The sequence below is a fragment of the Apodemus sylvaticus genome, chromosome 2, assembly GCF_947179515.1.
Source record: "Apodemus sylvaticus chromosome 2, mApoSyl1.1, whole genome shotgun sequence".
Lineage (NCBI taxonomy): Eukaryota > Metazoa > Chordata > Mammalia > Rodentia > Muridae > Apodemus > Apodemus sylvaticus.
This window is the reverse complement of record NC_067473.1, coordinates 150,317,869-150,344,924: the sequence shown is the minus strand read 5'-3', so window position 1 is coordinate 150,344,924 and position 27,056 is coordinate 150,317,869. Positions and strand designations below refer to the sequence as shown.

The 27,056-nt window shown below is 41.1% G+C and overlaps 1 protein-coding gene across 2 annotated transcripts in view; it reads left to right on the top strand.

Moving 5' to 3' along the window:
* The first annotated feature begins 1,120 nt into the window (after positions 1-1,120).
* Ankrd30a (ankyrin repeat domain 30A) overlaps positions 1,121-27,056 on the top strand; it is a 64,701-nt gene continuing 38,765 nt past the window's right edge. Inside the window, exons 1-16 of one of the 2 annotated variants that reach the window (XM_052174689.1) lie at positions 1,121-1,537; positions 4,139-4,253; positions 4,412-4,585; positions 7,114-7,220; positions 9,294-9,355; positions 10,833-10,866; positions 12,769-12,844; positions 15,118-15,178; positions 15,270-15,421; positions 15,845-15,974; positions 16,439-16,500; positions 18,563-18,656; positions 20,961-21,059; positions 21,635-21,663; positions 21,747-21,825; positions 25,205-25,269. In XM_052174689.1, the coding sequence (XP_052030649.1) occupies positions 1,293-1,537; positions 4,139-4,253; positions 4,412-4,585; positions 7,114-7,220; positions 9,294-9,355; positions 10,833-10,866; positions 12,769-12,844; positions 15,118-15,178; positions 15,270-15,421; positions 15,845-15,974; positions 16,439-16,500; positions 18,563-18,656; positions 20,961-21,059; positions 21,635-21,663; positions 21,747-21,825; positions 25,205-25,269 (1,584 nt within the window). In that variant the 5' untranslated portion in view covers positions 1,121-1,292. The remainder of the gene's footprint in view (positions 1,538-4,138; positions 4,254-4,411; positions 4,586-7,113; positions 7,221-9,293; positions 9,356-10,832; positions 10,867-12,768; positions 12,845-15,117; positions 15,179-15,269; positions 15,422-15,844; positions 15,975-16,438; positions 16,501-18,562; positions 18,657-20,960; positions 21,060-21,634; positions 21,664-21,746; positions 21,826-25,204; positions 25,270-27,056) is intronic. The other variant, XM_052174690.1, reaches the window with a different exon arrangement.

The following is a 27,056-nucleotide window of genomic DNA, read 5'->3' as shown; positions in this document are numbered from 1 at the left end:
CCACGGCAAGTTTTGAACATTGCAAGTCCAGAACTGAATTATAGAGAGCCATCTTGTTCTCCTGTGCGTGTAACCTAGCTTCTTTATGACTATTAGGTAAAACCTATGGTCACTAGGACTCCTTGCCTCCATCAGCCAAAAGGGGTAAGAAACACACACACACATACCAAAAGGGGTAAGTTAACACACACACCTTACCTCATGTTCCCACCAATGTATTTGAATAGTGTGTTGATCTGTTGTTGGTTCTATTAAAACTAGAACATGAAACAGAATTTGGGGTAGCCCGAATCTGGGCTCCTGGAGCCACTGGGGATTATATTAGGCTCCAGAACGAATGGTATTTTATTCCCTTTGAGGTGAGTCGTAGTTTTAGATTGCCAAAATTTATTAACAATTTAAAACGTCAAGGTGAATACTTACACTGGAAAACTGTTTACTACGTATTACTTTTTCCAAGTCCAAAACCAAAATTTTAAGATCGCATTGTTTTATTCAGGTCCCAAATGCAGACAATTTACTCTTATCTTCCATCAACTTGTCTAACTCACACATTGACTCCCTAGGCTATGAAACACAACTGTTTATTGCACTAATTCCCAAACTACTTAACGGATTAGCTTGACAAACTCTCTTCCCTTTACTCTTTCGCGCCATAATTCCATCCACGTTGTTTGTAGTTTACTTTACTTTTTGATTATCGCCTACCTAGAGTCCAATAGGTTTGCTCCCCATGACCTTTTAACTGCCACTGAAATACAAGGCCAAAGCTAAGCAGGGAAGCCGGGTTCCTGCTGCTCCACAAGGTTCTGCGCCCATTTGCCAGGCGCCCTCAGAGCCCGCAGTTTTGGAGTGCTGGGTCTGGGTTCCGCGGTGGTGAACCCCTCTACCCCGGACCCCAGTTCCTGTTGAAGTCTTGCAGCGATCACGCCCCAGCTGGGGTTAGTCCGGGCCGCTGGGAAGACACTTTCCACCTCCAGGTTAGAGTAGCCGCTAGGTTGCAAAGCCCTGACCTCCGAAACAGCAGAAAAGGCGGAGCTTGGCCTTACGCATGCGTGCTGGGCATCGGTCGCTGCCGGGCCTGTGTGAGCATGCGCGGCAGCTAGAAGGCGCGGGTTGCTAGTTTGCAGCTTGGATTATCGTGCTTTAAAAACCTGTGGGGCCATGCCGCGTCTTTCCCGTTGGGATCCTGTGAGTCTAGGCCGCCTTTTCAGTAAGTGCTAGGGCTGCATTGTGGAGGCAGCTGAGGTCACGCGGGGAAGAAGGTGCCTGTGAGGGGCGTACCCTCTGCCATGAAGAAGATTTTTGGCTTCAGGAGTAAGGGCCCATCGCCCTTAGGCCCCTCTGCCCGCCCGCGCAGCAACTGCGTGGGCTTTGGACGTGAGAGTGCTAGTGGCTCCCACGTGCCTAGGTACCACATTCACGACAAGGATATGGGCAAGATCCACAAGGCTGCAAGCGTGGGTGATGTAGCCAAAGTGCAGCATATCCTTATCCTTGGGAAAAGTGGCGTGAACGATAGAGACAAGAAGGACAGGTAATAAATGGCCCGCGAGTTAGCGGGTCGGGACGAGGCTGGTGGGGAGCATGTACCTTGTCTGGCTTTGGGGCTGGAAGACAGAGCTAGAGTCTGGCTGGCTTTCACTATGGAAGCTTGGCTCTTCCCACCTTGCTCTGATAACCTAAGTCTTGGTGGGGTCTAAGCCCCGCCTCTAAGCAGGGACAGCAACAACAACAAAAAACACTCCAGCAGGCTTCCGATCCACTTGCAGTTCCCTTCACCGGCTATGTAAAACGAGTTAACTAACAATTTAATTTTCTGCATACATATTGTGAAAATACATAATAGGAGAAATGTTTCTGTTCAAGGTTAAAAATTCTTACACTAATGTGTTTTTTTCTTTTTTACTGCGTTTTGAAGTGGGAAAATAGTTCCATGTTCTCGAATCGGAGATTGATAATTCGCAGAACATGAATTCCGAGTATCCTGATCAGTTTTACTAAACCAAATATGACTGTCAGCGTTTTAACAATTTTGAGATTCTTATACTGCTTTTGATTGTGGGATGACACTAGAAAAACATCTTTCTAAAGAGTCAAAACTACTAGTTTTCACAGATCAGTCACTTACTAGCAGCCAAGGAGCTGCAGCAGTGAGCAGAGCGGAATAGAAGGCCCAGATGTACCCAACCGAGTATATGTGGGAATTTAGAAATTGATTCTCTAACACCCCAATTAGGAGGGGACATAACACTTAGGAATGAAATGGTTGTTAACGTGGAAACAAGCTACATTTCTTTCTTTTTTATTTTTTTTATTTTTTTGGTTTTTCGAGACAGGGTCTCTCTGTGTAGCCCTGGCTGTCCTGGAACTCACTCTGTAGAACAGGCTGGCCTCGGACTCAGAAATCTGCCTGCCTCTGCCTCCCAAGTGCTGGGATTAAAGGCATATGCCACCACCGCCCAGCTCTACATTTCTATGTTACTAAAATAAATTCCTAATAGAATGTAATTTAAGCATTAAAAGAAAACACAATGAGAAAAGTACCAAAACCAAACAAAAAGACCAAGAATGACTGCAGAACCACTGTGTGTGTGTGTGTGTGTGTGTGTGTGTATTGGTGATTGAATGCAAGTTTGTGGTGTATCCTTAGGATATATTCTAACATTGAGCTTTTTAAAATGAAGCATTCTCAAGACCTGATTAAACAAAATATGAGGATAAAATGACTGTATACTTGGAAAGTATTTACAGTACATATATATGAACATCACATGAAAACCATCTTCATATTACAAAAAATTCTTTTAAGTCGATGAGAAAAAAACTTAAACAATGAACTCTTAATTTTTTTATTTGCTCATTCATATATTGTTGCTGGGGCTCAAACACAGCCTCCCATACACTAGGAAGTTCTCTAGGACTGAGCAGGAGTCCTAGTCCCGGAACTCTTCATTTCATAAAAGCTTTTTGTTTGGTAGATTCACAAGTAATCTGTGGACATTAGAAAAAATATTTTGTGTCCCTGGTAAGATGAGAAAAGTAAGTTAAGAGAGAAGTGAAATGTCAGTTTTCAGGGACACAGCGCGTGAGGACGAGGACGGTGTTCCTGCTGAAGCTTGCGTGGCTTAGGGCTTTCCAGTAGACACACTGATATTTATGTTGATTTGTATCTTGTGTGTGTGTGTGTGTGTGTGTGTATGATTCACTTAGGCAAACAGTCGTGCTATTATTCTAGGGTTTGCTGATTTCTGTGAGCTGGGGAGATCACTGCATTGGTTCAAATAGGGTTACGCTTGTGTGTGCATAGCATGGGGCTTGCTGGCGTACTGTTAGGCCTTTCCACCCCAGGTCTCATCTGTTTATCTGCTCACTGTCATACCTGTCCCCCCGCCCCCACCGCCCACACACACACACACACACACACACACACACACACACACTAGAACTGCGGGCTTGCCCTGTGACCTGGGTTGTCACTCTATTTTCTTTCTTTTTAATATTCTTAGAGAGACAGAGACAGACAGACAGTTTGTGTGTGTGTGTCTGTGTGTGTGTGAATGTGTGTGTTAGTGAAGACACACACTTGCCATGCTGTGCTTGTGGAAGTCAGGTGACTGTCAGGAGTCAGTTCTCCTTTTAACATGGGATTTAGGAAGTGTGAATGTGTGTGTGTGTGTTAGTGAAGGTACACACATGCCATGCTGTGCGTGGAAGTCAGGTGACTGTCAGGAGTCAGTTCTCCTTTTGACATGGGATTTAGGAAGTGTATCCAGGTTGTCAGGCTTTCATGCCAATGCCTTTGTCCAGAGAAAGGCTAAGCGATGGCTGTTAACAGCAGACCTTAAAGCAGTGTTGATACCCAAGTCAAGCTACAGCAAAAGGCTATATATACTTCTTTGCAAATTGGCTCCTTTGGGCTAGGAATGTAGCTCAGTTGTTGTTTGCTTAGCAAAAGTCTCAGGGGTTCATCTGCTGTAACACACACACACACACGGTTGTAATTTCAAGAATGCACAGTTGTCTGAAGAAAAATATTTTCTTTTGAAAGAAGACATTTAGGTAGTGTTCTACATTGCATGAAATGTATTTTTAGATGATACTTTGTAATTTACTAAGAAGTGCTCTGTTTTCATAGGACCGCTCTACATCTTGCCTGTGCTTACGGCCACCCAGAAGTGGTGACTCTCTTGGTAGAGAGAAAATGTGAGATAGACGCCCGTGACGGCGAGAACAGCACAGCCCTCATTAAGGTACTGGCACCCAGCACTGCCAACTGAGATGCGTCTGATTTAAATACCTGGGGCAAAAAGATATCAGTTTGATTTAAATACAGTAATAAGTAAAACCTAAAATGTGTTTATCGTGAAATTCTAAACTGATTATTTTTTTCTTGATGCAATAACGACAGGCCGTACAGTGCCAGGAAGAAGAGTGTGCAGCTATCCTGCTGGATCACGGTGCCGACCCAAATGTGATGGACAGCAGCGGCAGCACCGCCCTCCACTATGCCGTCTACAGCGAGAACACATCCATGGCAGCCAAACTGCTCGCACATGGTGCAAATATAGAAGCCAAAAACAAGGTATAACGGTGATTCTGTTTCCAAAATAACCAAAGACACAGAGACACATTGTGAAGGTCATTCTTGTCCCCATGGCTGGATTGAGAAAACACACTTATGCATATTTTTATAGGAATGTTTTCAGAAATGATCAGATCATGAGGTCTCTGGATCTAAGTAACATTTGAATCTATTGGGTGGAATCTAAGATTGAATAGAATTGCCCCTTGAAGATACTTTCCTTGTGATAAAAATAATCCATACATCAGTCAGGAATTCACTCATTAAGCCAGTGTCTCTTTTTGTTATTATTGCAGCCATTTATTTATTTGTAGGGGTAGGAGGTGGGTATGCGCCACAGTGGACATGCGGAGATCGGGGGACCCTCCTTCTACCATACGGGTGTCAGGGATGAACTCGGGTTGAAGGGCTTAGCAGTGAGAACTTTACCTGCTGATCCATTTCTCTCCCTGCCTCCCAACCCAATTGCATTTTTAAAATTTTCCTTTTTACCCTTTTAGAACAATTAGATGTTTTAAGGGCTAGAGAAATAGCTCAGTGGTTAAGAGCTCTTACTGACTTACAAAAGACCCGGGTTCTGTCCCCAGCACCGGCATGGTGGCTCACGATCATCCATAACGCCTCTTCTAGGGACCCAGTCCCTCTGGTTCCTTGTCTTCTTCTGCTTTTGTGTTAGATTCTTTTTCTTTCCTGAGACTGGGAGGTGCATTGTTGGGTTATTGATCTAAGAATTCGGACTTTTTGGTGTAAGCACCTAAGGCTATAACCTCCTCCGCTAGAACCTCCTCTGTGTCCCAGAGGCTCTGCTGAACTCCGCTTTCTTTGTCATTCCATTCTGGGAACTTTTAAATCTTCTCCCTGTTTCTCCCATCTCCTGATATTTATGTAGCTTCTTTGCTTTTGATTTCTAGTTTTCTTTCACTATGGTAATACAAGAAATGATTTTTTTAAAAAGATTTTATTTATTTATTATATGTAAGTACACTGTAGCTGTCTTCAGACACTCCAGAAAAGGGCATCTGATCTTGTTACGGATGGTTGTGAGCCACCATGTGGTTGCTGGGATTTGAACTCAGGACCTTTGGAAGAGCAGGCGGTGCTCTTAACCACTGAGCCATCTCTCCAGCCCCGAGAAATGATTTTGTTCCTTTTGTATGCGTTATACTTGACTTGGTCTAGAATGTGGTATATTTTAGAGAAGCCAGGAGAAGCTGCTGAGATGGATGTGTGCTCCATGCCTCTGGTAGGGACTATTGCATGGAAGTCACTTAAGCACATTTGGTCTGTGGTGTAGTTTAACTCTGAAGTTCCTTCTTTGCATCTTTAGGGCTACCTAAAGATGAGAGTGGGGTGTTGACGCTGGTCTATTTTTTGGACATGACAGGTCTCCTTTGTTCCTCTTATGATATTTGAGGGTCCGTTTTCTCTTCTCACTGAGGGATCAGTTCATCAACAAGTACTTTTTCCCCCCCACTGAGCCATCTTGGCAGCCTCTTGTAAGGGTATTTTGCAAGGTGCCTTGCTAGTTCTGAATTGCCTTAATGTGTGTGTTTGAAGTGTTCTTATGTCTCAGGCAGTTATAAACGATAGCTTTGCTGGATATAGCACCAGAGTTGGCAGTCCCTGACTTTCGAGCTTGAAATAATACTGTTCCCTATATGCAGACAGCGTTACTGGCTGGTTACTGATGAGAACTGTGGTATGTTTGTCTTTTGGGTCAGTTGGTGTTTTGACATCTTGACTGTTATCTATCATGGGGCAGGTCTTCTATCATTGTGTTATTGATGCCTCTTGTTTTGGGATGCTTCTGTGTTTTAGATTTGTGAGTTTTCTTTTGTAATTTCATTGAACAGATTCCCCCAGTTAGTATTCCTCTCAGCACCTTTGTCCAGCCCACTGGTTCTTAAGTATTACATTTGTGTTGGTGATTTATCTGAGTTTCAATTAAAATGATGCCAGAGTGAAAAAACAAATGAAAAATAGTAGGTAGGGTATCCAGGCTCTTCACGAGCAAGAGTGACCGTGCTCCTGCGCCTTGCAGTGGAAGCAGCATCCTTCACACTGCAGGAGAAAACCAACAGTCTTTTTAGTAGTAAGCAGTGGATGTGTGTCTGCATCTAGGCCTTTTAATTCAGTGCCCATTTCCTTAGTGACTCACTTGAAGCAGGAGTGTCTGACACTGGATCCTTGAATCCTGGCATAAACAGAGGAGACAGTGCATTGCCTAGAGGGAACTTCCTCACTCTTATAAAGTGTTTCAACCTGTTTCCTCAAAACTTACTCCTTTTGTTTTAATGTTTGCCACAAGAAATAATTTTCATATAAAGCTTGAATAGAGTTAGAGATTACCTTTACCTGTTGTGTCAGTTTATTAATGGATGTGATCACGGAAAATTCTGACACAAAGTTAGCATCACTGCCTTCAAGAGATGCTTGACTGGGTGTGTCGCAGTCACATAATTCCAAAGCATAGTTCAGTCGAGTAGTTGGTAATTTGTGAATTACGGGTTGCCTGTGATGTCTTACAGGATGACCTAACACCTATGTTACTTGCTGTAAAGGAAAATAAACAGCATATTGTGGAATTTTTAGTGAAGAAGAAAACAAGTATTCATGCAGGCGATCAGCTTGGAAGGTATAGTAGTTTTTTTTTTTTTTCAAACATTATAAGAATGCTTGCTGTGAGTTTAAGTCCCTAACACTCACGTAAAAGCCAGGCATGGCCGTGTGTGCTTATAACACCAGTGATGGGGAGGAACTGGTCTCAAGAGCTTGCTTGCTAACTGAGGTAGATTGGGGAATTTCAGATTTAGTAGAAACCTTGTCTCAAAACAGAAAGTGGAGCCTGATCAAGGAAGGCACCTACTGTCCTCCTCTTGCCTCTGCATATGTGCACACCTGCACATGTGCGCACCTACACGTATGCGCACCAGCACGTATGCGCACCTGCACATGTGTGCACCTACACATGTGTACACCTATGCTTTACACACCTGCACATGTGCATACCTACACATGTGTACACCTACACGTGTGCATACCTGCACATGGTGCACATGCACAGGACACACACACTCTCTCTCTCTCTCACACACACACACACACACACACACACACACACACACACTAAACAAGTAAAACCTGGTGTTGTAAAGTGATAACAACCACTCAGAAATACAAGTGAAGAAGAAGGAAGAAGAGGAGGAAGAGGAAGAAGAGAAGATGATTAACTTAATTTCTGAGATGTGTTGGAAAAACATCAGCACCATTAGTGGTGGACAAGCAGTTGTTCACACTAGGCAGCACAGTCTATAGTTGGAGTCACCTTCCCTTCTCCTGTGAGTGACCTGATCTGTGAGCTTATGTTAGCCATGCCAATTGCACATTAGTAACATTGAACTCTCAATTTTTTTGTAACATTTTAAACCTCCCTTTCCTTTTACCTGAGACAATGCAAACAAACTTGCAAGTCAGTCTGTCTTTTTACTTTTTGTTTTAAATTACTTTTGTGAAGAACGCTCATGTTGTCAGCATTATATGCTCTTCTTATTTTTTCTGTTTTGTTTCGAATACTCTAATGTATTTTTTAAGTAGCTTGAGCAGAGGAAAGGGATAATCTTTAATGGATAATTTTTTCCTTTAATGAAAATAAGTCACGTGAATAATAATGGGTAAAAAAGATAGTTTTAGATTCAGATATTACCAAACTTAACACCTGACTTCCTCCTGTAGATAGGAAGATTCTCTATCCTTTGGATTATACTGCACTTGAGGAGGTAATTCAGTGGGTAAGAGTGCTTGCTGTGTAAGGAGAAGCTTAGTTAGAACCTCCGGTCCCCGTGTAAATAGCCAGGCCAGGCTGAATGCCTGTGTTCCTCACACTGAGGGGCAGACATGGGCAGATCCTGGGGTGGGACCTGCTGGGTTTGACTTAGCAACCAAAAGCACATCTGGTTTAGTGAAACCCTGTTTTAACAGAGCAATAAACCAGGAGCTCACTTTCTGGACTAGACAGCCTGGCCAGCAAGCTCCCAGGATCTGTGTGAGCTTTTCAAAGTCTTTAAAATTTAGATTAACAAGGAAGCTTTTCAGCAGACGTCTCTTAAGTCAAAGTCACTTACACTCCTACAAGACTTAGGTCCTCATGACCAACCATGTATAAAAGAATAATTTATCTTCTACTGTAATTAGCAATAAATGTAGAAATTGAGCATTAAAGAGAAAAGTACTGAATCAGAGTTTGATTAGACAAGGAACAGTGTCCAGTCTAAGTCTTAGTCGTCATGTTTTCTGCCCTTGGTGATTAGATAGTTCAGTCATAGAAGAGTTACCTAGTTTAGTGAGGTATTTACCAATACATTCAGTTTCTAATTATTATGTAACTGATTTGGCTCAAATGGCCACAGAATTGAAAGCTAATATCAAGGTGACCCTCAATATTTTGTGACTACTACAACATTATTAGAAGCTGTGAACCCACGCTCATGTCCATTCTGCTTGGAACAACAAGAGAGCTTAGTGTGTGTTTACATTTAGCCAGCTGCCTTCAGTTCATCACAGACATTTGCACGTTTGGATCATGTGGGATATGATCCAGATATTAGCTCTGATCTTGTCTTTAATGCTGTTATGAATTTAATTAGTATGTTTAGTATTTTTTTTACTTACCAGAATTAAAAATAATAATTTTTATCATTTTTTTACATAGCAACAGGCAAATATTTGAATATGATGGAAAAAGACTAAAAAATTCTGAAAATAGCAACCAAGGTAAGATTCCTCATGAAGCATCGTGCTGTGGGCGCTCCCTGGGTAGCCATGGAGATAACGATGTTTCGATCATAGGAGAGCAATATAAACCACAAATCAGTATGGGAGTGTCTCTTGTATGCTTTTCTTTATTTATGTCTAAAGTGGAGGATTATGTAAGAAATTAGTTAAATGAAACTTACAGTCTAAAGCAGCATTCCTGGGGATGGAAATCTTTTCATTCGGGCCCTGAAATCTATCAGAAAAATGATTTTTAGTTATTTCATTGTATGCTTCCCCCATCCACATTGTGGCAAATTAATTTAGCATAAGAATGGATTTCACAAGTAGATTACTTTATTAAGAGAATAAAGTATTGCAGCTCAAAGTAGGTACAATATGTTTTCAATAATGTTTACTGTTTCTACCCTAGATATAGAATTAGAATTGTTCTCTGTATTTTCAGATTCTTCAGTTTAGGAGATACTACCATATTATTCCTTTGACTTTTTTTTTAGTAGTAGGCTTACTAAATATTTTTTCAATCAATAAATTATCTCTCTTTCTCTCTCTCTCTCTCTCTCTCTCTCTCTCTCTGTGTGTGTGTGTGTACACGCACACACACACACACACACACACACACACACACACACACACATACTCTGGCACTTTGGAAGTGAAACCTGGGGCCTCGTGTATACAAGGCAAATGTTCTATTGTGGATTTAAATCCTGCCCTCTAATAACTTTAGTTTTTAGGGAAGTTTTAGGTTCACAGCAAAATTAACAGAAAGAAACAGAATTTCCCACACACCCTGGGACTCCCAAACATGCATAGCGTCTTACATTGTCTTTAGCATCTACCTGAGTACTGAGTAGTGGACATATCTATTAGCCCAGCTGGGTGGTGATGGTGTGTCTGTAATCCCAGCACTTGAGAGGCAGAGGCAAGCAGATCTCTGGGTTCCAGGACAGCCAGGGCTGTTACATAGTTACCCTGTATCTAAAAACAAAGAATGGGAAGTAGTTAACCCTGCAATGACACACCATTATTATTCCAGCATGTCAGCTTACGCCTCACTCTCAGTCTTGTAGCCTAACGGCCCGGGAGAGCCAGATCCCACCATAACAAAGTCACTGTGCTCCTGTGATTGTCCCCAGTGCTGTTAGTCAGAAGAATCCTGCAGACGGCGTGGCTTCTGCTAATGATGCCAGTTACTATCAGTCTGATGGTGTTCAGTCAGCTGTGGTCAGAGTCCTGGCAGTCTTCCTTTAGGTATCATAGTTTTATAAATTCTGTTCCTTCTTGGATTTGATAAACATGAAGGGGAGACAAAGCATTGTTAATAGATTAGTTACCTATCAGTAGCATTAGCATTCATTCTAGGATAGCCTCTATCTAGGTGTGGTACCAAAGAGAAAGCATTAATAATAATAACATCTTATTATTTTACATTGTTCTGTTGGTTTAAAATGTACTTTTTGTTTTTCTTTAATAGTGGATAATGGTTCTGAAGATGGCTCTTTAACCAGGTAGGTAGGCATATATAACATTGTTAAAATTAAATGTTAATGGCTTAGGGAATACTGAGGAAAGAAACTAGGATTTGTTAAGTGTTCTCTTTGTGTGGTGTGGCTAACATTTCTTACAGTGGTCACAAGAGCTTTGAAATGGGGTCTCATATAGTCCAGAGTGGCCTCAAACTTGTTATGTAGTCAAGGATGTCCTTCATCCTTCAACTTCTAATCTTCCTGCCTCCCTCTCCCTGGTCCTGGGATTACAGGCATGAACTGCCAGGCCCAATTTTATACTGAGAATGGAACCCAGGCTCTGTGCATGCTAGACAGGTACTCTATGACTCCTCTGTTCTAGTCAATGCTTTAAATTGATTTATTAACTTAGAAATTTCAGAGAGAGAGAGAGAGAGAATGAGAATAAATGGATGTTTTTAGGTGTGTGACATTGAGAAGGCTTAAGGTTGATAGTGGGAATCATCCTTGATTGTTCTTCAACTGTGCCCATTGAGGTAGGGGCTCTGAATTAAACCCACAACTTGCCAATATGTTTGGTCCTCCAAGCCTGCTCATTATGGGGATCCTGCTTCCACCTTCTGAGGCTGGAATCACAGAAGGGTGGCCACATCCCTCCGGCATTTATGTGGGTTCCTGGGGACCCCATTTCTGGCTGCTACACTTGTGTAGTAAGCACCTCTGATTGCTGCAGCATCTCCCATTTCACTTATTTCCTTAACCATTTTGAACTTGTATTTAATTTTCATAACTCATTTTTCTCAAATAAAATAAATTCTTTCCCATTTTCTCTCTGCCAGTTAAGTATTCCTGATACTCTTTAGGCAAAGTAAAAATCAATAGAATTTCAGAATTTTTAGGAAACTTAGGAGGTTTCTGCTGAAAACTGTGACATAGTTTGAGCTGCTAGGTAGACTTTTAGTAGACAAGAATGTGGCTCCACATCTGGTGCTGGCCCATTTCACAGAAGGTGGCATAGAGCCCCTCAAGAACCTGCAGACTAGAGGTGCATGTGTCTGAGCCTTTTCCAGCTGACTGATGTCCTTGTGTGAGCAACAGAAGGGGTAGCAGAAACCTGTAAGTCATGAGCATCTTGCACCTGGGTGACAGGTGATAGGTCATTCCCAGGATGGAGTGTCGCTGCTTACTGTCATTTGAGCCCATCCTTGTCTCAGGAGCCGCACCTTTATGAGATGAAAGTTGCCATTGAGCCCCACAGAAAAGGGACCTGGGATGAAGATATTTAGGTTGTTCATGCGGGGGAGAGGAAGGTACAATGTCTGGGTACCTAGGACTGATTTCTGACAGAAGCCATCTGGGAAAGGCTACAGAAAGCAAGTGAGTTTCCTGGAGATGGCCCACCATTTTGCATGGCTGTAGTAAGTGTTCTCTGCAGAGGCATGGCCTAAGAGACTTTATCCCAAGATTGCTTCTCACTGCTGATGAGTCTTTCCTGCCACTATTACATGGCCTAATGAGTCCTGGGCATCAGCCCACCCTACTGGACAAGTTTCCTGCAGATCAGCATGAATACGAAGTTTCATGAATTAATTCTGTTTAGATGAATTAGTGACTTTATAGCATTCCTGATTTGATTCAAATAATTTTAGGAAGAAAGTTAAAGAGATGGTTTTAGTTGTTTTGCCAAAAAGATGTAATAAAGATAGAATCAAGAATAGAATGTGGAGCTGGAGAAATGGTGGTTAAGAGCATTGACTGCTCTTCCAGAGGTCCTGAGTTCAAATCCCAGCACCCACATGGTGGCTTACAACCATCTGTAATGGGATCTGATGCCCTCTTCTGTCATGCAGCCATACATGAAAATAGAACACTCATAAACAAACAAACAAAACCCAAATAAATAAAAGAGCTTGTCTTACAGTTTTCATTGGCTGTTGTTCTAAGGTCTTCTAACACACCTGACCCTGCTGACTCCTGGCCGACATCAGATGAGGATGACTATAACTTTGGCGACACCAAGGTAAAATGCAGTTTTGCAAAAATAATGGTTTTGCTCCGAATTTGTTTTTCTGAGTGTTTGCTCTTAAAATTTAGTGATGGTCTATTATTGTTTTATGTGGAATATTGATCAGAGAAACATTTTGTAGAACAATGTAGAACAATGACTTGTTAAATAATTTTTTTATTTTGGTTACTATTGAGGACTGATTGTTCCCTTGGATACTTCTAAGTATGATACATTTTTACCTGGATGTTTTTCTATTTCTGTCCTTGGTCTGCATGTGAATTACCATACAATCAGAAATTAAAAATATGCAAATTTAATTTATACAAGTTTATTACAGTCTATGACCCATGTCATTCCCTCGGGACTGTTACACGTCTTCATCTGTAGACCTGCAGAGTGGATGTTCCGCCTGAACAAAGTCTTGAGTTTCTAGAGCCACGGCTTACCTCTATACTCCTTTTACTGTTAACTCAGGTGCATTATTTTGAGGAAATGTCACATATAAAACCATGAAGTCTATTCAATTCTTAAAAACGTGCTTACCTTGTGATGTTTAGATGCAAACTTGTGTGACACTGAGGAAATGTCATGTTGCAAAGACAAAAGTAACAAAAAACAAAAGCAGGTTAGAGAAGTGTCATGTAAAGGAGGGAAATGCAGTGCATACCTACTGTCTGAAACTGGACTTAGATCATGAATGAGACTAAACTATCTCTGCCTTATTGGATTAAACAGTACATGTTTGAGTCTGTATATTACCCATAGAGTTCTAATTAGCAGATCTTCTCCAAGTAGGAAATTAATAGAGCACTGCTTTTCCCAGTGTCTTCTTTATCCAGTAATCATGGCAGCTAAACACCATTAAGCATTATGTGCTTATAGTACAGAATTAATTTTTCATTATATTAATGCCTTCAAAATGTAACTACAAATCATTATTAGGAATGTATTATGAATCAAAGTTCTCACATTATGCTGGCTAGTTTTATGTCAGCTTAACACAAGTTAGAGTTATGTGAAAGGAGGGAACCTCAATTGAGAAAATGCCTCCACAGGATCTGGCTCTAGGACATTTTCTTAACTGATGGAGGTAGGTCCAGCTCATTGTGGGTAGGGCCATCCCTGGGCTGGTGGTCCTGGGTTCTATAGGAAAGCAGGCTGAGCCAGCCATGGGGAGCAAGCCAGTAAGCAGCACCCTCCACGGCCTCTGTGTCAGCTCCTGCTCCAGGGTCCTTCCTGCTTGGGCTCCTGTCCTGACTTCCTTCAATGATAAACAGTGATGTGGAAGTGTGAGCCAGATAGACCCTTTCCTCCCAAGTCTCTTTGGTCATGGTGTTACATCGCAGCAGTAGTAACCCTAAGTAGGCCTGGCTTTCCTCCTTTCTTCTTCCTTTAAACTCATTTATGCATTCCCTCACTCCTTCCGTCCCTCCCCTACCTTGTGATGTGACTTCTCCGCAGCCTGTGCCTTCCTTCAGACACACGGCACCTGTCAGTGGTGTCTTCCGTCCCCGTGTGCAGCTTTGCCCCACAGGATTTATTCTTTTCCATCCTCTTTGTTAGAAAGAGCTAAATGTGTAGAATTTCATGTTACTTTTGGTACAAAGGGTTGAATCACTTACACTGTTTGTAATTTCAGCCCATGAACTACAGAAAGTAAGCCCTCATAGTTTCTCCTTTAGAAACAATCAAGCAAATACAGGTCGCAGTGAAATGTTCAAAGTATTTCTTTTCTTTTCTTTTCTTTTTCTTTTTCTTTTTCTTTTTCTTTTTTTTTTTTTTTTTTTTTTTTTTTTTTTTTTTTTTTTTTTTAGTTTTTCGAGACAGGGTTTCTCTGTATAGCCCTGGCTCTCCTGGAACTCACTCTGTAGACCAGGCTGGCCTTGAACTCAGAAATCCACCTGCCTCTGCCTCCCAAGTGCTGGGATCAAAGGTGTGCGCTACCACTACCTGGCTGTTCAAAGTATTTTAAATCTCTTTAAATGCTAGTGTTTTCAGAAGTACTCTAAATTGTGAATAAATTTTTGTTTTAGGTTATTTCACTTAAATCATATACTAAAGGATGTCAAATAATTTGTGTAATAATCAGGTATAAGGAGAGTACAATTTTGATATTTCTATCCCATAATCCTCATGCACTTCAAATATGTAGACTAGTAAATGGCACAATTAATATTTGAATCTACCTTAAGGATTCAGAAACACTTTTGGTGTTAGATGAGATACGAAAAGCCAATATTTACTTTATTATCATGTTATTTTCAAAATTATTTTTGTTTTTCTAGAATGTCCCCAAAATTAATTTAACGGAGTTGTGGACAGCTGCTCAGCAGTCTAAGAAAAACCGTAAGTCATTTAAAGATGGCCTATTCTTGTGCTGTTCATTGATTTAGAAGTAAGTGTGTATTTCCATGTATTCTTTTTCTTTTCATAATAGAAACAAAATGTGGCTTTGAGGAAGTAGACAATAGAGCCCTGTTTGACGATAGCAATTCCACTAGTGAAAATGAAGATGCCATTGAGATTGAGCCTGCATCGTCGGTCAGAGTCCAGACCCTCTCCCCATCCTGCCAGTCACTTGACCCCGGGGTGCGTCCATTCTCTTATCTTTAAAAGTCAGCATACCTTTTGATTGTTTTGGGGGGCTCCTTTCTCTTTCCATGTAAATACTGGCTCCTAATTCTCTTTTTGCTGCGTGTGCATATGCATGTAGACCAGAAGCATCAGATGCCCTGGAACTGGAATTACACGTGGATCTGAGCTGCTGTGCATATTCTGAGATTACAGTTGTGATCTCTGAAGACAGCAAGTGCCCTAACTGCTGAGCCATCTGTCCTCCAGCCCCCCAGCGTGTGTGTCGTCCTCTGAATGCACTCTTCGTTTGGTGAAATCAGGTAACACGGGCCGTCCCCTCACTGACTGCAGCCTGTGTTACCTGATTTCACCAAACAGTGAAGAGCAAGCACCCTGCCAGCTGCAGAGTGAGTCAAGTTGCTGTTTTCTCCCCTGTAGGAAGGAGCAACTGAGCCAGCAATTGAAGGAGAAGAAAACGGTGCTGATATTATTGAGAGCACGCCACAGCAGCAACCAAAGCAGGACAATTTAACCCATGCTGATGCTTGGCACAGAAGTAATAAAAGTGGTGAGTTAGTGAATATTTCCAGACATTTCCATGCTTACACACTGTTGCAGAGCACTGAAGTGTCGAGAATCAAAACTAGTACCTGTTTCTTCTAAATACTTTCTTCTTTTTTTTAATTAATTTATTTATTTTATTTATGTGAGTACACTGTAGTTACCTTCAGACACACCAGAAAAGGGCATCTAATCCCATTAGAGATGGCTGTGAGCCACCATGTAGTTGCTGGGAATTGAACTCAGGACCTCTGGAAGAGTAGCCAGTGCTCTTAACCACTGAGCCATCTCTCCATTCCTCTTTTGTTCTTCCTTGCTACTGCCAATTCTGTGTGAAGCTGCTCCAACCCTCCAGGACTCCTTTCTGATATCATCTTTATTGTAATTGTGTGGATATAGATAAACATACATGCATTTGAAATTAAACAATAAATGTTCTCATTAATGTGTGTGTGTGACTGCATTTTACAGAAATGATGTCTGCATTAGGATTAGGAGAAGATGACGATGAAGACTCACCTTGGGATTCTGAGGTACGGACGGCACATAAATGGAACTGCTCACTCTCACCTGCATATGCCTTTGAGGGGCTGTTTCCTCTCATCTTCAGTCCATAAATAATACCTGTATACCAAGGACTGACCGTAACACAATTCTGCTCATCTGTATGATTCATGTAAAGATGTAGAAGTCAGAGGAACCACTTCGGATTAAGTTTAAGAGCAAATTAAAAAGTCACGTAAACCTGTGACCTGAAAGATCTGTGATGGATGTGTGTGTGTGCAAGTCCTATGGGATTCCGAGGGAAAGTGTGAACTGTGAGCTTTTGCCCCTGAAACATGAAAAGATAACAGGTGGGATAACAGGAGTATTATCCACCTGGGTTATCAAGTATAAATCCACAAGGGAAATACCAGGAGAAAGAAAAGAATCAGTGTGACTTGAGTTGTAGCAATTTTGGTTAAATTTGTTTTAACTTAATTTCTTCTGTAATAGATGTACATCATCCTCAGACATGAAATGCATTTAGTACCCAGTGTAGGATCGATCCACCCATAATGATCCATTTTAATGACACCACCATAGAAAGAGTCGGGGTGGCTCAGACACAGCAGCCATGCATCCTGGAACCAACACAATCAAGAGGCATGGCCATACTTGGTCCTGGCGTTTAGTAGTTATAGAATTTGGGGGGAAGTTAACCTATTTGGACGTCAGAGACTGTGTCGTGCCATAAAGACGTGAGATGCACAGTGAGAATGGGAGCGCATCCTGTGAGGAGTAGAATGTGTCTACACATGTGGCCCACAACCCTAGTGCTCCTCAAAACAACAGAGAGACGCAGTGTCAAGGAAAGGGTGGGAAGGGGCAGGGACAGCCAGCTCTTCATTTCCGAAAAGTCTCAACAGATCACTGATTGAGGTAACCTGGAAGATACAGGGATTCCGTGCACAAGGTCTTTTTGATGGGGTCCTAAATGCTCTGCCCTCAGTACACTTCTGTGACAGAGTCACTGTTGTAGCTGAGGCAGCTAGACACTGAATACTACAAGTGAAGGCGCAGTGTTAGTGTAGCAACAGAACAGAAGACCTCACAGCTCACTGCCAGTCGGGCTCATTGCTCCATACACAGGAAACAGGCAGGAGTCTGGGATCCAGATGGAGTGGGGGTGGCATTATTAGGGCTCTGTCTGAGGATGACATTCAAACTCCCAACTAAAAGATGAGAGCAGCAGCCAGCCCATGGGAGTCGAGAACATTCGAAGGAACGGTGACCCGCATTTGTCCATCACTTTGCTCTGAATGTCCAGAGATGAAGCACGAAGTTTAATTTTCATTTATATATGTATACTATACACTATACAAAATAATTCCTTAGTACACTGTAAACACTTCGGGATTTTTACATCCTTTCTTGTCCAAGCTTAACTGCATATTTTGGAAGTTCTTTCTCATTGGAAGGGATCACATTCTGCCTTTAATGTTTGTGGGGTTTTATTTATACAAACAGAAAAGAGGTTCTTTATCATTTTATTCAACCAACTTTTGCTGACTGTAAAAATTTTGCACAAAACTACTTAGATTTTTTCCAAGCCTTGGTTTACCTAAATATAGCAACTTCTACCATGCCCTCTGTGTAATCATTGTGATATACTCTGAAGTTTCTTACCATACAGGCCAGGTTTCTTATTCTGACTTTATATATTTCTGTCATTGGACATATCTTAAATGTTTCATATTGTATTAAAGCAGGTGTTTTTACAAGAATTTCTTAAGATACCTTTTTTTTTAGTTGTCTTCTCATATTGCATGAAGAATGAGGAGCAGTGCTAAGTGCTTAGTAGCTTGCTGAAGCGTGAAACCAAATTAATTTTTTATGAATACTCTCCTCTGACCTTCCTGCTTGCCTTCGTAGTTGGTAACAGACAAAGAGCGAAGGTGGGTTTGATCTAGACAGGTCACCTTCTTTATTGACATGTTTCTGTTCAGTGCATGCTTCTTATTTTTCTAACAGTGTTTAAACAAGAAACTGAAGCATCATCTTGGAAAATGATTTAGAAATCTCTGTTACTTATTTTGATCTCTGCTCCAACAGAGTATTTCCGAGAGTGCCTCGCTGAGAGAAGGAAGTCACTTAGCCGAGACTGCAGATCAAACAGGGAAAAGGAAAGTACACGGGCAGATAGAAGGTATGATGGTGTTATGCTTAAAAAGTCAATTGGCAGATGTCTCTTTAGAATATGTGGCAGATGTCTATTTCGAATATGTTTTGAGCTGAGGACAAATACTCAGTAACCCGTGTAGAATAAGCCGTGGGAAGCTGTGTATGCATTTCCAGGGTTCAGCCACCGAGTAACCTGTTCCTGACAGCTGCGCTGCACTCCTTGTTCATCTGAGGCATGGGGGACAGGACAGGAAAGTTAAGAATGGCAGACTGTGCTGAGGGCAGATAAAGGCTGAGAGGGTGCATGTCGTGCTGGGCGGGAAGTACAGTAATTCTGTAGCTAATGCGCAGCAGAGGCTATGAAGGAAGCTTCAGTTCCAAAGGCGGGAGGGTCAGAGTGAGCCGCTCCTCTCTGGCTGGGAAGAGCTGGATCAGAGCCTGGGCAGCAGAGCTATCGCTCTTCCCACAGACACGCATGCACGTGCCGTGCGTTCCCTACTCCTTCCATCACCTGCCGAGTGACTGACGTGGAGCAGTGTTGGGATTATTTGGATTTGCAGCTTACAAATGATTTATATTTGTTCTTTTCTTCTGGCCAGATGAATCCAATTCAAATCCTCTATCAGATTTCAGGGTGACAGCTACTCTGTTACGGTGAACTGGTATTGCAGAGTAGCTTTAATTTGCATTTTCCTGATGACCAAGGATATTCAAGACTTTTAAAAAGAGTTATTGACCATTTGTGTTTCTTCTTTTAGAAGCTGCCCATTTCATCAGCCCATTTGTTAGTTGCTAGTTTTGGTTCAACTTTTGCATTTCTTTGTAAAGTCTCAGTATTAGCCCCCTGTTTGAAGAGTTGGTAACTTAGCCTTCATATATATTTCTTTCTCTCAGAGAAAGAAATTTAAAAAATACTAGCTTAGACGAGTTAAGAGTGCATGGAATATATCTAACCAAACAAGTGAGAGACCCTTCCAGTGAGAACGCCAGGACCTGAGAGGGGATCCAAGCAGGTGCCAGGTGATGAAAGAGCTTCCGGCTCTGGGACTGCAGAGTGGCTGCGTGACAGTGCTCTATGCTGTGGCAACATCCTGAGTTTTGACCTTGGGAATTTTCAGTTTTATGTACATCGGTGTTTTGATGGCATGTATGTCTATGTGAGGATGTGCCATCCCTGGAACTAGAGTTAGAGACAGCTGTGAACTGCCATGTGGGTGCTGGGAATTGAACCCAGGGCCTCTGGAAGAACAGCCAGTACTTTTACCTGCCAAGCCACCTCTCGAGCCCCGATGTCAGGAATTTTTAATAACCTTTAGTTATAGCTAACTTAGTTGTTATATACAGCACATATTTTTAAGGTTTAAATTTTCAAAACTCTTCAGGACAATTTTTAGCCTTCCAATTGTTTATCATCTATTTTCCTTTCAAAAAAAAAAAAAAAAAAAAACCTTTACTTTCGGCCTCTTATTTTACTATACAAAATCTTAACCCAAAACAAAAATCTTTAACCAAAGACAAATTTTATAAATTTTACATCCCCTTTTCTTTCTGACTGTTCCTTCAGTCTTTTTGTTTTTATACAATTAGAAAACATTTCTATATTCTAAGTAAAACCCAAGAAGTTGTATACGAAACACAAGGAATTTGGATATTGTTTTAAATATGTGGAAGTTATAAATACAGACTGACCATGCTTCCAGTTAGGAAGTTCACAAGAAAGGAGAAATAGGGATTGTAATTCAGTTACTGCTGAATACAAAGAAAAGAAGGTACTGGATTAATCTACAGAAGACATGTAAAATGAAAGCCACGCATGTAAGGATCTAGAGATCACTAGAGAAGAAGAGGAACTGTTGTGGGAAGGAGGGCGGAGGGAAGCAGCGAGGCGCTGTGGGAGCCGACACGGGGTGCTGGAGAGCTCATGTTGGACTCTTGCTGCTTCAATGTTACTGGAATTCAGAAGTGGAGTTAGAATTTGATTTACTATAGCCTCACAGATGTCATCTGAACAATTAACAGGCACTAGAGACCTGAGTCTCATTAATATGTTACTTAGATTAGATTATTAAATATGGAAACCTTTGCTGTCTTTTGAGATAACCGATTTTCTGAAGACATAGTTGTTTCATGAAAATCTATCAAAGACTAACAGCTAAACCAAACTGATTTTAAAGTAAAGCATTATGGTTCACTTCTTAATTATTTTAAATATTAAACCGATTTTGAAATAAAAGTTTATTAATATCTCTGGTTCTAATATCTGGTGACTCAGTTTACTTTTCCTTTGTAATAATCATTTAATATTAAAAACATGTACATTATTTCTTAGATGTGACTTATATACCTTCTTGCATGAGTGGATCAAGAAACTTTAAGATGGCTAAACTAGAGGAGTCAAGAAATGTAGGCATTCCAGTAGCCCACATGGGTATGGAAAAAAAATGGTATTTTTATTAACTATTATTCTACAAGTATATATCTAAGTCTAATCAATTTTAAAAATCTTCTCTGGTAAGAAATGAATTGTATGTTCAACTGAACTTTCTGTCTTTCTACTTTTTAAATTATAGAGCAAACTGAAAAACATGATAAATGCTTGTAGTATAATGTAATAAACCATTCTGGTGTGCTCCATTAAAGACACGCTTTTACCATCGTCTCCGAAATGTGTCTTCCCAGCCATGACTTGTTTCTCTAACTAACGATCATGTTTCTGTCTGTTCATCAGCATGTTCACATTGGCGAAAACACACAGCTCTGTTTTATCCATGGTCACTGGACATACCTCACTTTGAGTCCTAACTGCATGTTTTGTCAAACTTACTCTCTTGTTCTTTACTGAATATATTTCTGCTGCGTGGGTGGCCTTAGCAGAGGGGCATAGCAGAGCTGATCATTTTCAAATGTATCATGAGGGTTCAGCGCCATAGTAACTGCATAAGTAGATGGTTGGTTTACCATATTTGTGTATAATAAATTACACATTTTCCTTTTGCTTTTCAGAGGCCCCCAGGAAATATGCAGTCATGGAGGTATAGTAATATTTCATCTTGAGTTTTCACAGCATGTTATATGGAGCATACACTTGTTAAATGCTATTTTCAAACCCATCCAGCCTACCATCGAAAGGAGGGCTCCTGTTCTGAACAAAACAGAGACAGTGAGAATGAAGGATGCACAAACTGTCAAATCAGGTAAATCGTGGAGTGCTCTAGGGGAAGGTACATTACACACTGGAAGTGCTGCTCAGTCTTCTGATTCCTAAACATTTTTACTCCCTGTTTTATTAGAAAGATTTGAAGTAAATAAAACTGCATTATTATCGGTACCTGTCATTGGTAGGTACCACACAGTCCTTTGGAAGCCAGGAATTACCTTAATTGCTTAGGGGTTTCATCTAAGTCAAACTCAGGATTTGTGGCTTTGACATAGAAAAGAGTGTTCAGACTAGCCAGGATGAAACAGAATTGAGGTTTTTACTAAAAATAGAGAGGAAGACACTCAAGAGTGAATAAAAGCACACCCGAGCATGGGTACGCACGTTTCCCTGAGCTGTGGCTCATAAGCAGAGGAGCTTAAGAGACACGTAGGAAAGGAGGCGTGCCCACGTGTGAGTGTGGGCTTCTCAGGAGGATCCGAGTGTATCACTTTGGTGACTCTCAAGTTACATCTCAAAGAGTTGTTTGGAAACGTTGATTTTTTTTTTCTCATAGTTTCCTCTTGTTTTGATAACTGAGATTGTAAAGTGGCTCTAGGGCTCCCTTGAATGGGATTATGATCTGATAAGGCTGTGCAAGGGGGTTGTATCTTTTAGTGTAAATAGGATTTCTGGTGAGACCTCTACCAGGTTTACAGCTGAGAAGACAGAAGTCTCGGAAGCAGTGGTTCCCAATCTTCCTAATTCTTTAATACAGTTCTTATACAATCCTTTAATACAGTTTTTATGTTGTAGTGACCCCCAGTCATAAAGTTATTTCATTGCTACTGTTATGGATTGTACTGTAACTATTTGACATGCAGAATGTCTGATATGCAGCCCCTGTGAAAGGGTCACTCAGTCCCCAAAGAGGTTGTGACCCACAGGTTAAGAAACAGGACTCTAAAGCAAGTGGTAATTACACTTGTCTCTGCTTCTCAGCTGACTAGCCATGTAACCACATGCTGTGGTGGTGGCTTCTTTCTTTCCTCATATCCCCATAAATGTCAGTGTCTATCACTCTTCTGGACTGGGCGGGGCTGCAAATCCCACCCCCACAGTGGCACACTTTCTCCAACATGGCCACACCTCCTAACAGAATCACTCCCTAAGGGCCAAGCATATTCAAACCACCACAGTGTCAAAGGACTAGGGGACTTTAGTGGTGAAATGGTTCTTACAGTTTCATCATATTTTCCCTTTTGTCTTAGAAAGCTTAAGTCAGCCACTCTGCTTAGAAAGGGAAAAAGAAACAAATACTTTTGTTGTGTTTGTATTTCCTGTCTCTTGTTTATCCACTCTTTGATTTTATGGGCAACAAGACTCATTTTGTTTTTATGTGAGAGACAGGAACTCACTTTGGATATCATTTATTCTTGTAAATCTATGATGTTTATCCACGTCTTAAGAAGGGAATTCTGAAAATACTTGGTGTGCATCAAATAAGTAGTACTAATAGACAGAAAGAGAACAGATAATCAACCATCTCTGAGTGAATGGAAAGGGACATGTGACATATAGGAATTCATGACGAGTGTTGCGTTTGTAAGGTAAAGGAGGCTATGGGACTGCTTCTTCAAGGAAAACATTGTGCAAATTATACTTGTATCATTTATGTCCTAAGAAGTGAAAATGTTATGCTCAGATTTATCAGATTGTAATCCCAATTTGACCTTGCCTAAGACTCATCAAAGACTGTTAAGCTGAGAATAAATGAATTTGTAGCAGAGTCAGGGTCAAAAGCTCAGGTGCCAGGCACAGAACTTGGCAGAGCTGTCCTGAGGAGGGCATGGAATGGTGAATACTGAATGTATTTTTTCCATTAGGAAATTATATTCTGCATGGCTTGTGTGACTCATAGCAGACACAAAACAGAATAAAGAACTTTCAACTCTAAAGTACTTATGCATATATTTATAATACTGTAGATATCATTTTCAAACATTTTGTTAAAATTATGAATGAAAGAATTCCTTTAACACAGAAGATGTGAGGCCAAACTACCAAATAACCACAAGCTAACAGTTCAGGTAGTTTCTTTTTGCATGATATTTGATACTTTTTTCATGAAAAGAATCTAATATTTAAGAACTAAAATTTGTACATTTCTTTGTTAGATGAAATTTGGTTCTCTTCTAAGCCCGGCTAATGTCATGTCCTAAATACGTTCCCTTAGCCCAGCGCCCCGTCCCCTTTGCTTTGCTGCTGACTTCTACTGATTATTGCCTTCCGTTCCTCTGGCCCTCACATGTACCACAGGACCGTAAAGTTTTACCTGTAAAACACACACGCTGACTTCTGGCCAGCTTGCAGTCTTTGACTCTTCTGTTTCTCTCTCACATTTCTGACATTACTAAATTTCTGGTAATGTCATCTTCCGACCTTCTTCCTGTTTGGCACCGCTCTCACACCGCTGCCATTCTTGAACTCATGATCCCTTTCTGCCCTTTGTCTGGCTAACCTAGTGGGTTACCTTTAGAAAAGTTATCCTTCACACCTTCATTAAATGCTTTCAACCCCAAAGCCTAGCACTTAGTAGGAGCTCAAGAACTGGTTCTCAAGGAAAGGATATAAATCTTTATATGCAGATGGTTTTTAAAAATTGACCTGTCTAGCCAGGCAGTGGTGGTGCACGCCTTTAATTCTAGCACTTGGAAGGCGGAGGCATGAGGATTTCTGAGTTCAAGGCCAGCCTGATCCTACAGAGTGAGTTCCAGGACAGCCAGGGCTACACAGAGAAAACCTGTCTTGAAAACCAAAATAAAATAAAATAAAATAGACCTATCTAGTACAGCAGCAAAAAGAATATACGTGTAAGGGGAGAAAATACAGGTTAAGTGGTAAAGATGTGGTGGGGAAATTGCTAAGATAGCCCCAAGGAAAGCAACGCCTGTTAGCCAAGAGAAGGACAACTCTACTCAGAGCTTGAAGTAAAAGAAACCCATCAGAACAGTGGTGGAAGCGCTTCAGATGTAGTGCGGTGCTGAGTGATAGGGTATACGGAGTAACAGTAGTTATGGAAGCCGAGGTCACTGTTAGCTCATGGAATGATGTCCTTTTGAGTTTGTGCTTTTGTTTATGTTATATGAGACTGGCATTTTTAATGTTCCTCCTCGGGATGTATTTATGTTGAGTGAATATGTGCATGAGTCATTGGGATTTTATATGTAATGAATTTGGCTCAGAGAGTGTCTGAATGATCTGTTGAAGTTTTGGATAATTAGGAGTATTTCCCTAAAGTAGTAAATATTTAGCTTTATGGCTAAGGATTAAGCTAAACTTAAACTCTTAGATATTGTTTTTTTTTTTTCTAGGTTGATAAAGATTTTATCTAGTAAAGAAGTTTATTTTAACTCATTGTGCACATTTGATTTCAGAGCCAGAAACAGTATCAAGAGAAGAACAGACAAGGCTCAGTGGCCGTGAGGACAGCCAGCAGACGGTACGTGGAAGCTGCTGCTGCTCTCCCGGGCTCTTTGCCTTAGGAAGGGAGCGGGTTGGATGGGTGTCATTCAGACTAGCCTTTTAGGATCGGTGGATAATAATTTAATATTCAATTTTAAACAGGTTTTATTTTTAATTACATGTATATGTGTGTGGGCAAGTGTGCAGAGGCCAGCAGGGGGTGTCGGAGCCCTTGGAGCTGGAGTTAGAAGCAATGATGAGCTCAACGGGTTCTGAGAACTGAACTCAGTGTGTGCTCTTAACCACTGAGTCCTCTCTCCAGCCTCTAATACTTCATTTTAACAACATTTTAATTAGTTATATAATTTGTAATAGGGTTAGGGATTTTCGTCCTTGGGTAAGAGTGCTTGCTGTGTAAGCGTCTATAGACCTGTTTAAGTCCCCAGCATTCACATAGAAAAAGCCCAAGATGGACATGTGTGTTGATGACCGCAGCACTGAGGGGCAGAAGTAGCAGCGTGTGGGAGCTCAGTCAACCCACAACATGACCTTTAAACTGTTCTCTGAACCAGCACATAAAATAACCTCCATCACCTCATAGAGAATCACAGCTCTGGAGTGAGGCCTCGGTGTAGGGGTACTGGGCAATAGGCATTAACTCTCTAATTTGATTTACCATCAGAAACTGGCAAATATCCTAAATGGCTTCACCCACCATCTTTATTGAATAGGAGGCTGTATTGTAACTGGACTTAATACAAATGACTACACTGTCATAGTTTATTATGGGAACTAGTGTTGGTCTTTTTTTCCAGTATTTATTGACCTTGGCGCTTAATAAAGTTTGCCTCCACTCCATTTGTTGATCTTTAGAAAAAGGGCTTAATCTACTCTTTAATGTGTGATGAGGGTAAGCCTTTGTAACACTAAAAAACAAAACAAAACACAGCCCTTCTTAGTCAGGGTTTCTATTCCTGCATAAATATCATAATTAAGAAGCAAGTTGGGGAGGAAAGGGTTTATTCAGCTTACATTTCCACATTGCTGTTCATCACCAAAGAAAATCAGGACTGGAACTCAAGCAGATCAGGAAGCAGGAACTGATGCAGAGGCCATGGAGGGATGTTCCTTACTGGCTTGCTTTCCCTGCCTTGCTCAGCTTGCTTTCTTATAGAACCCAAGACTACCATCCCATAGATGGTACCACTCACAAGGGCCCCTCCCCTCTTGATCACTAATTGAGAAAATGCCCCACAGCTGATCTCATGGAGGCACTTCCCAGCTGAACCTCCTTGCCCTGTGATTACTCCAGCCTGTGTCAACTTGGCACACACAACCAGCCAGTACACTTTCCAGTCTGTTTTTAGTAAGTGTAGCACATAATTGGGTGTACTGCAAACAAACCATAGGCACATTAAGTCTGCTGGTTCACAGTATCCTACTGTAGACTGAGGAAATTACAGAACTAACTAAACTGAGAGGTTTTACTTCTTAGCTACAGTCCAGTGATTTAAAATTAGCTAAAACATTTTTATTGGTAAAATTTCAATTGTTTTATTTGTATATACTCTTTGATTATTTAAAAATAAAGTTCTTTTAAAAATATACAGCCTTACATAAAGAACTCTTTTTTTTATTCGATATAATTTTTTATTTACATTTCAAATGATTTCCCCTTTTCTAGCCCCCCACTCCCCGAAAGTCCCATAAGCCCCTTTCTCTTCCCCTGTCCTCCCACCCACCCCTTCCCACTTCCCTGTTCTGGTTTTGCCGAATACTGCTTCACTGAGTCTTTCCAGAACAAGGGGCCACTCTTCCTTTATT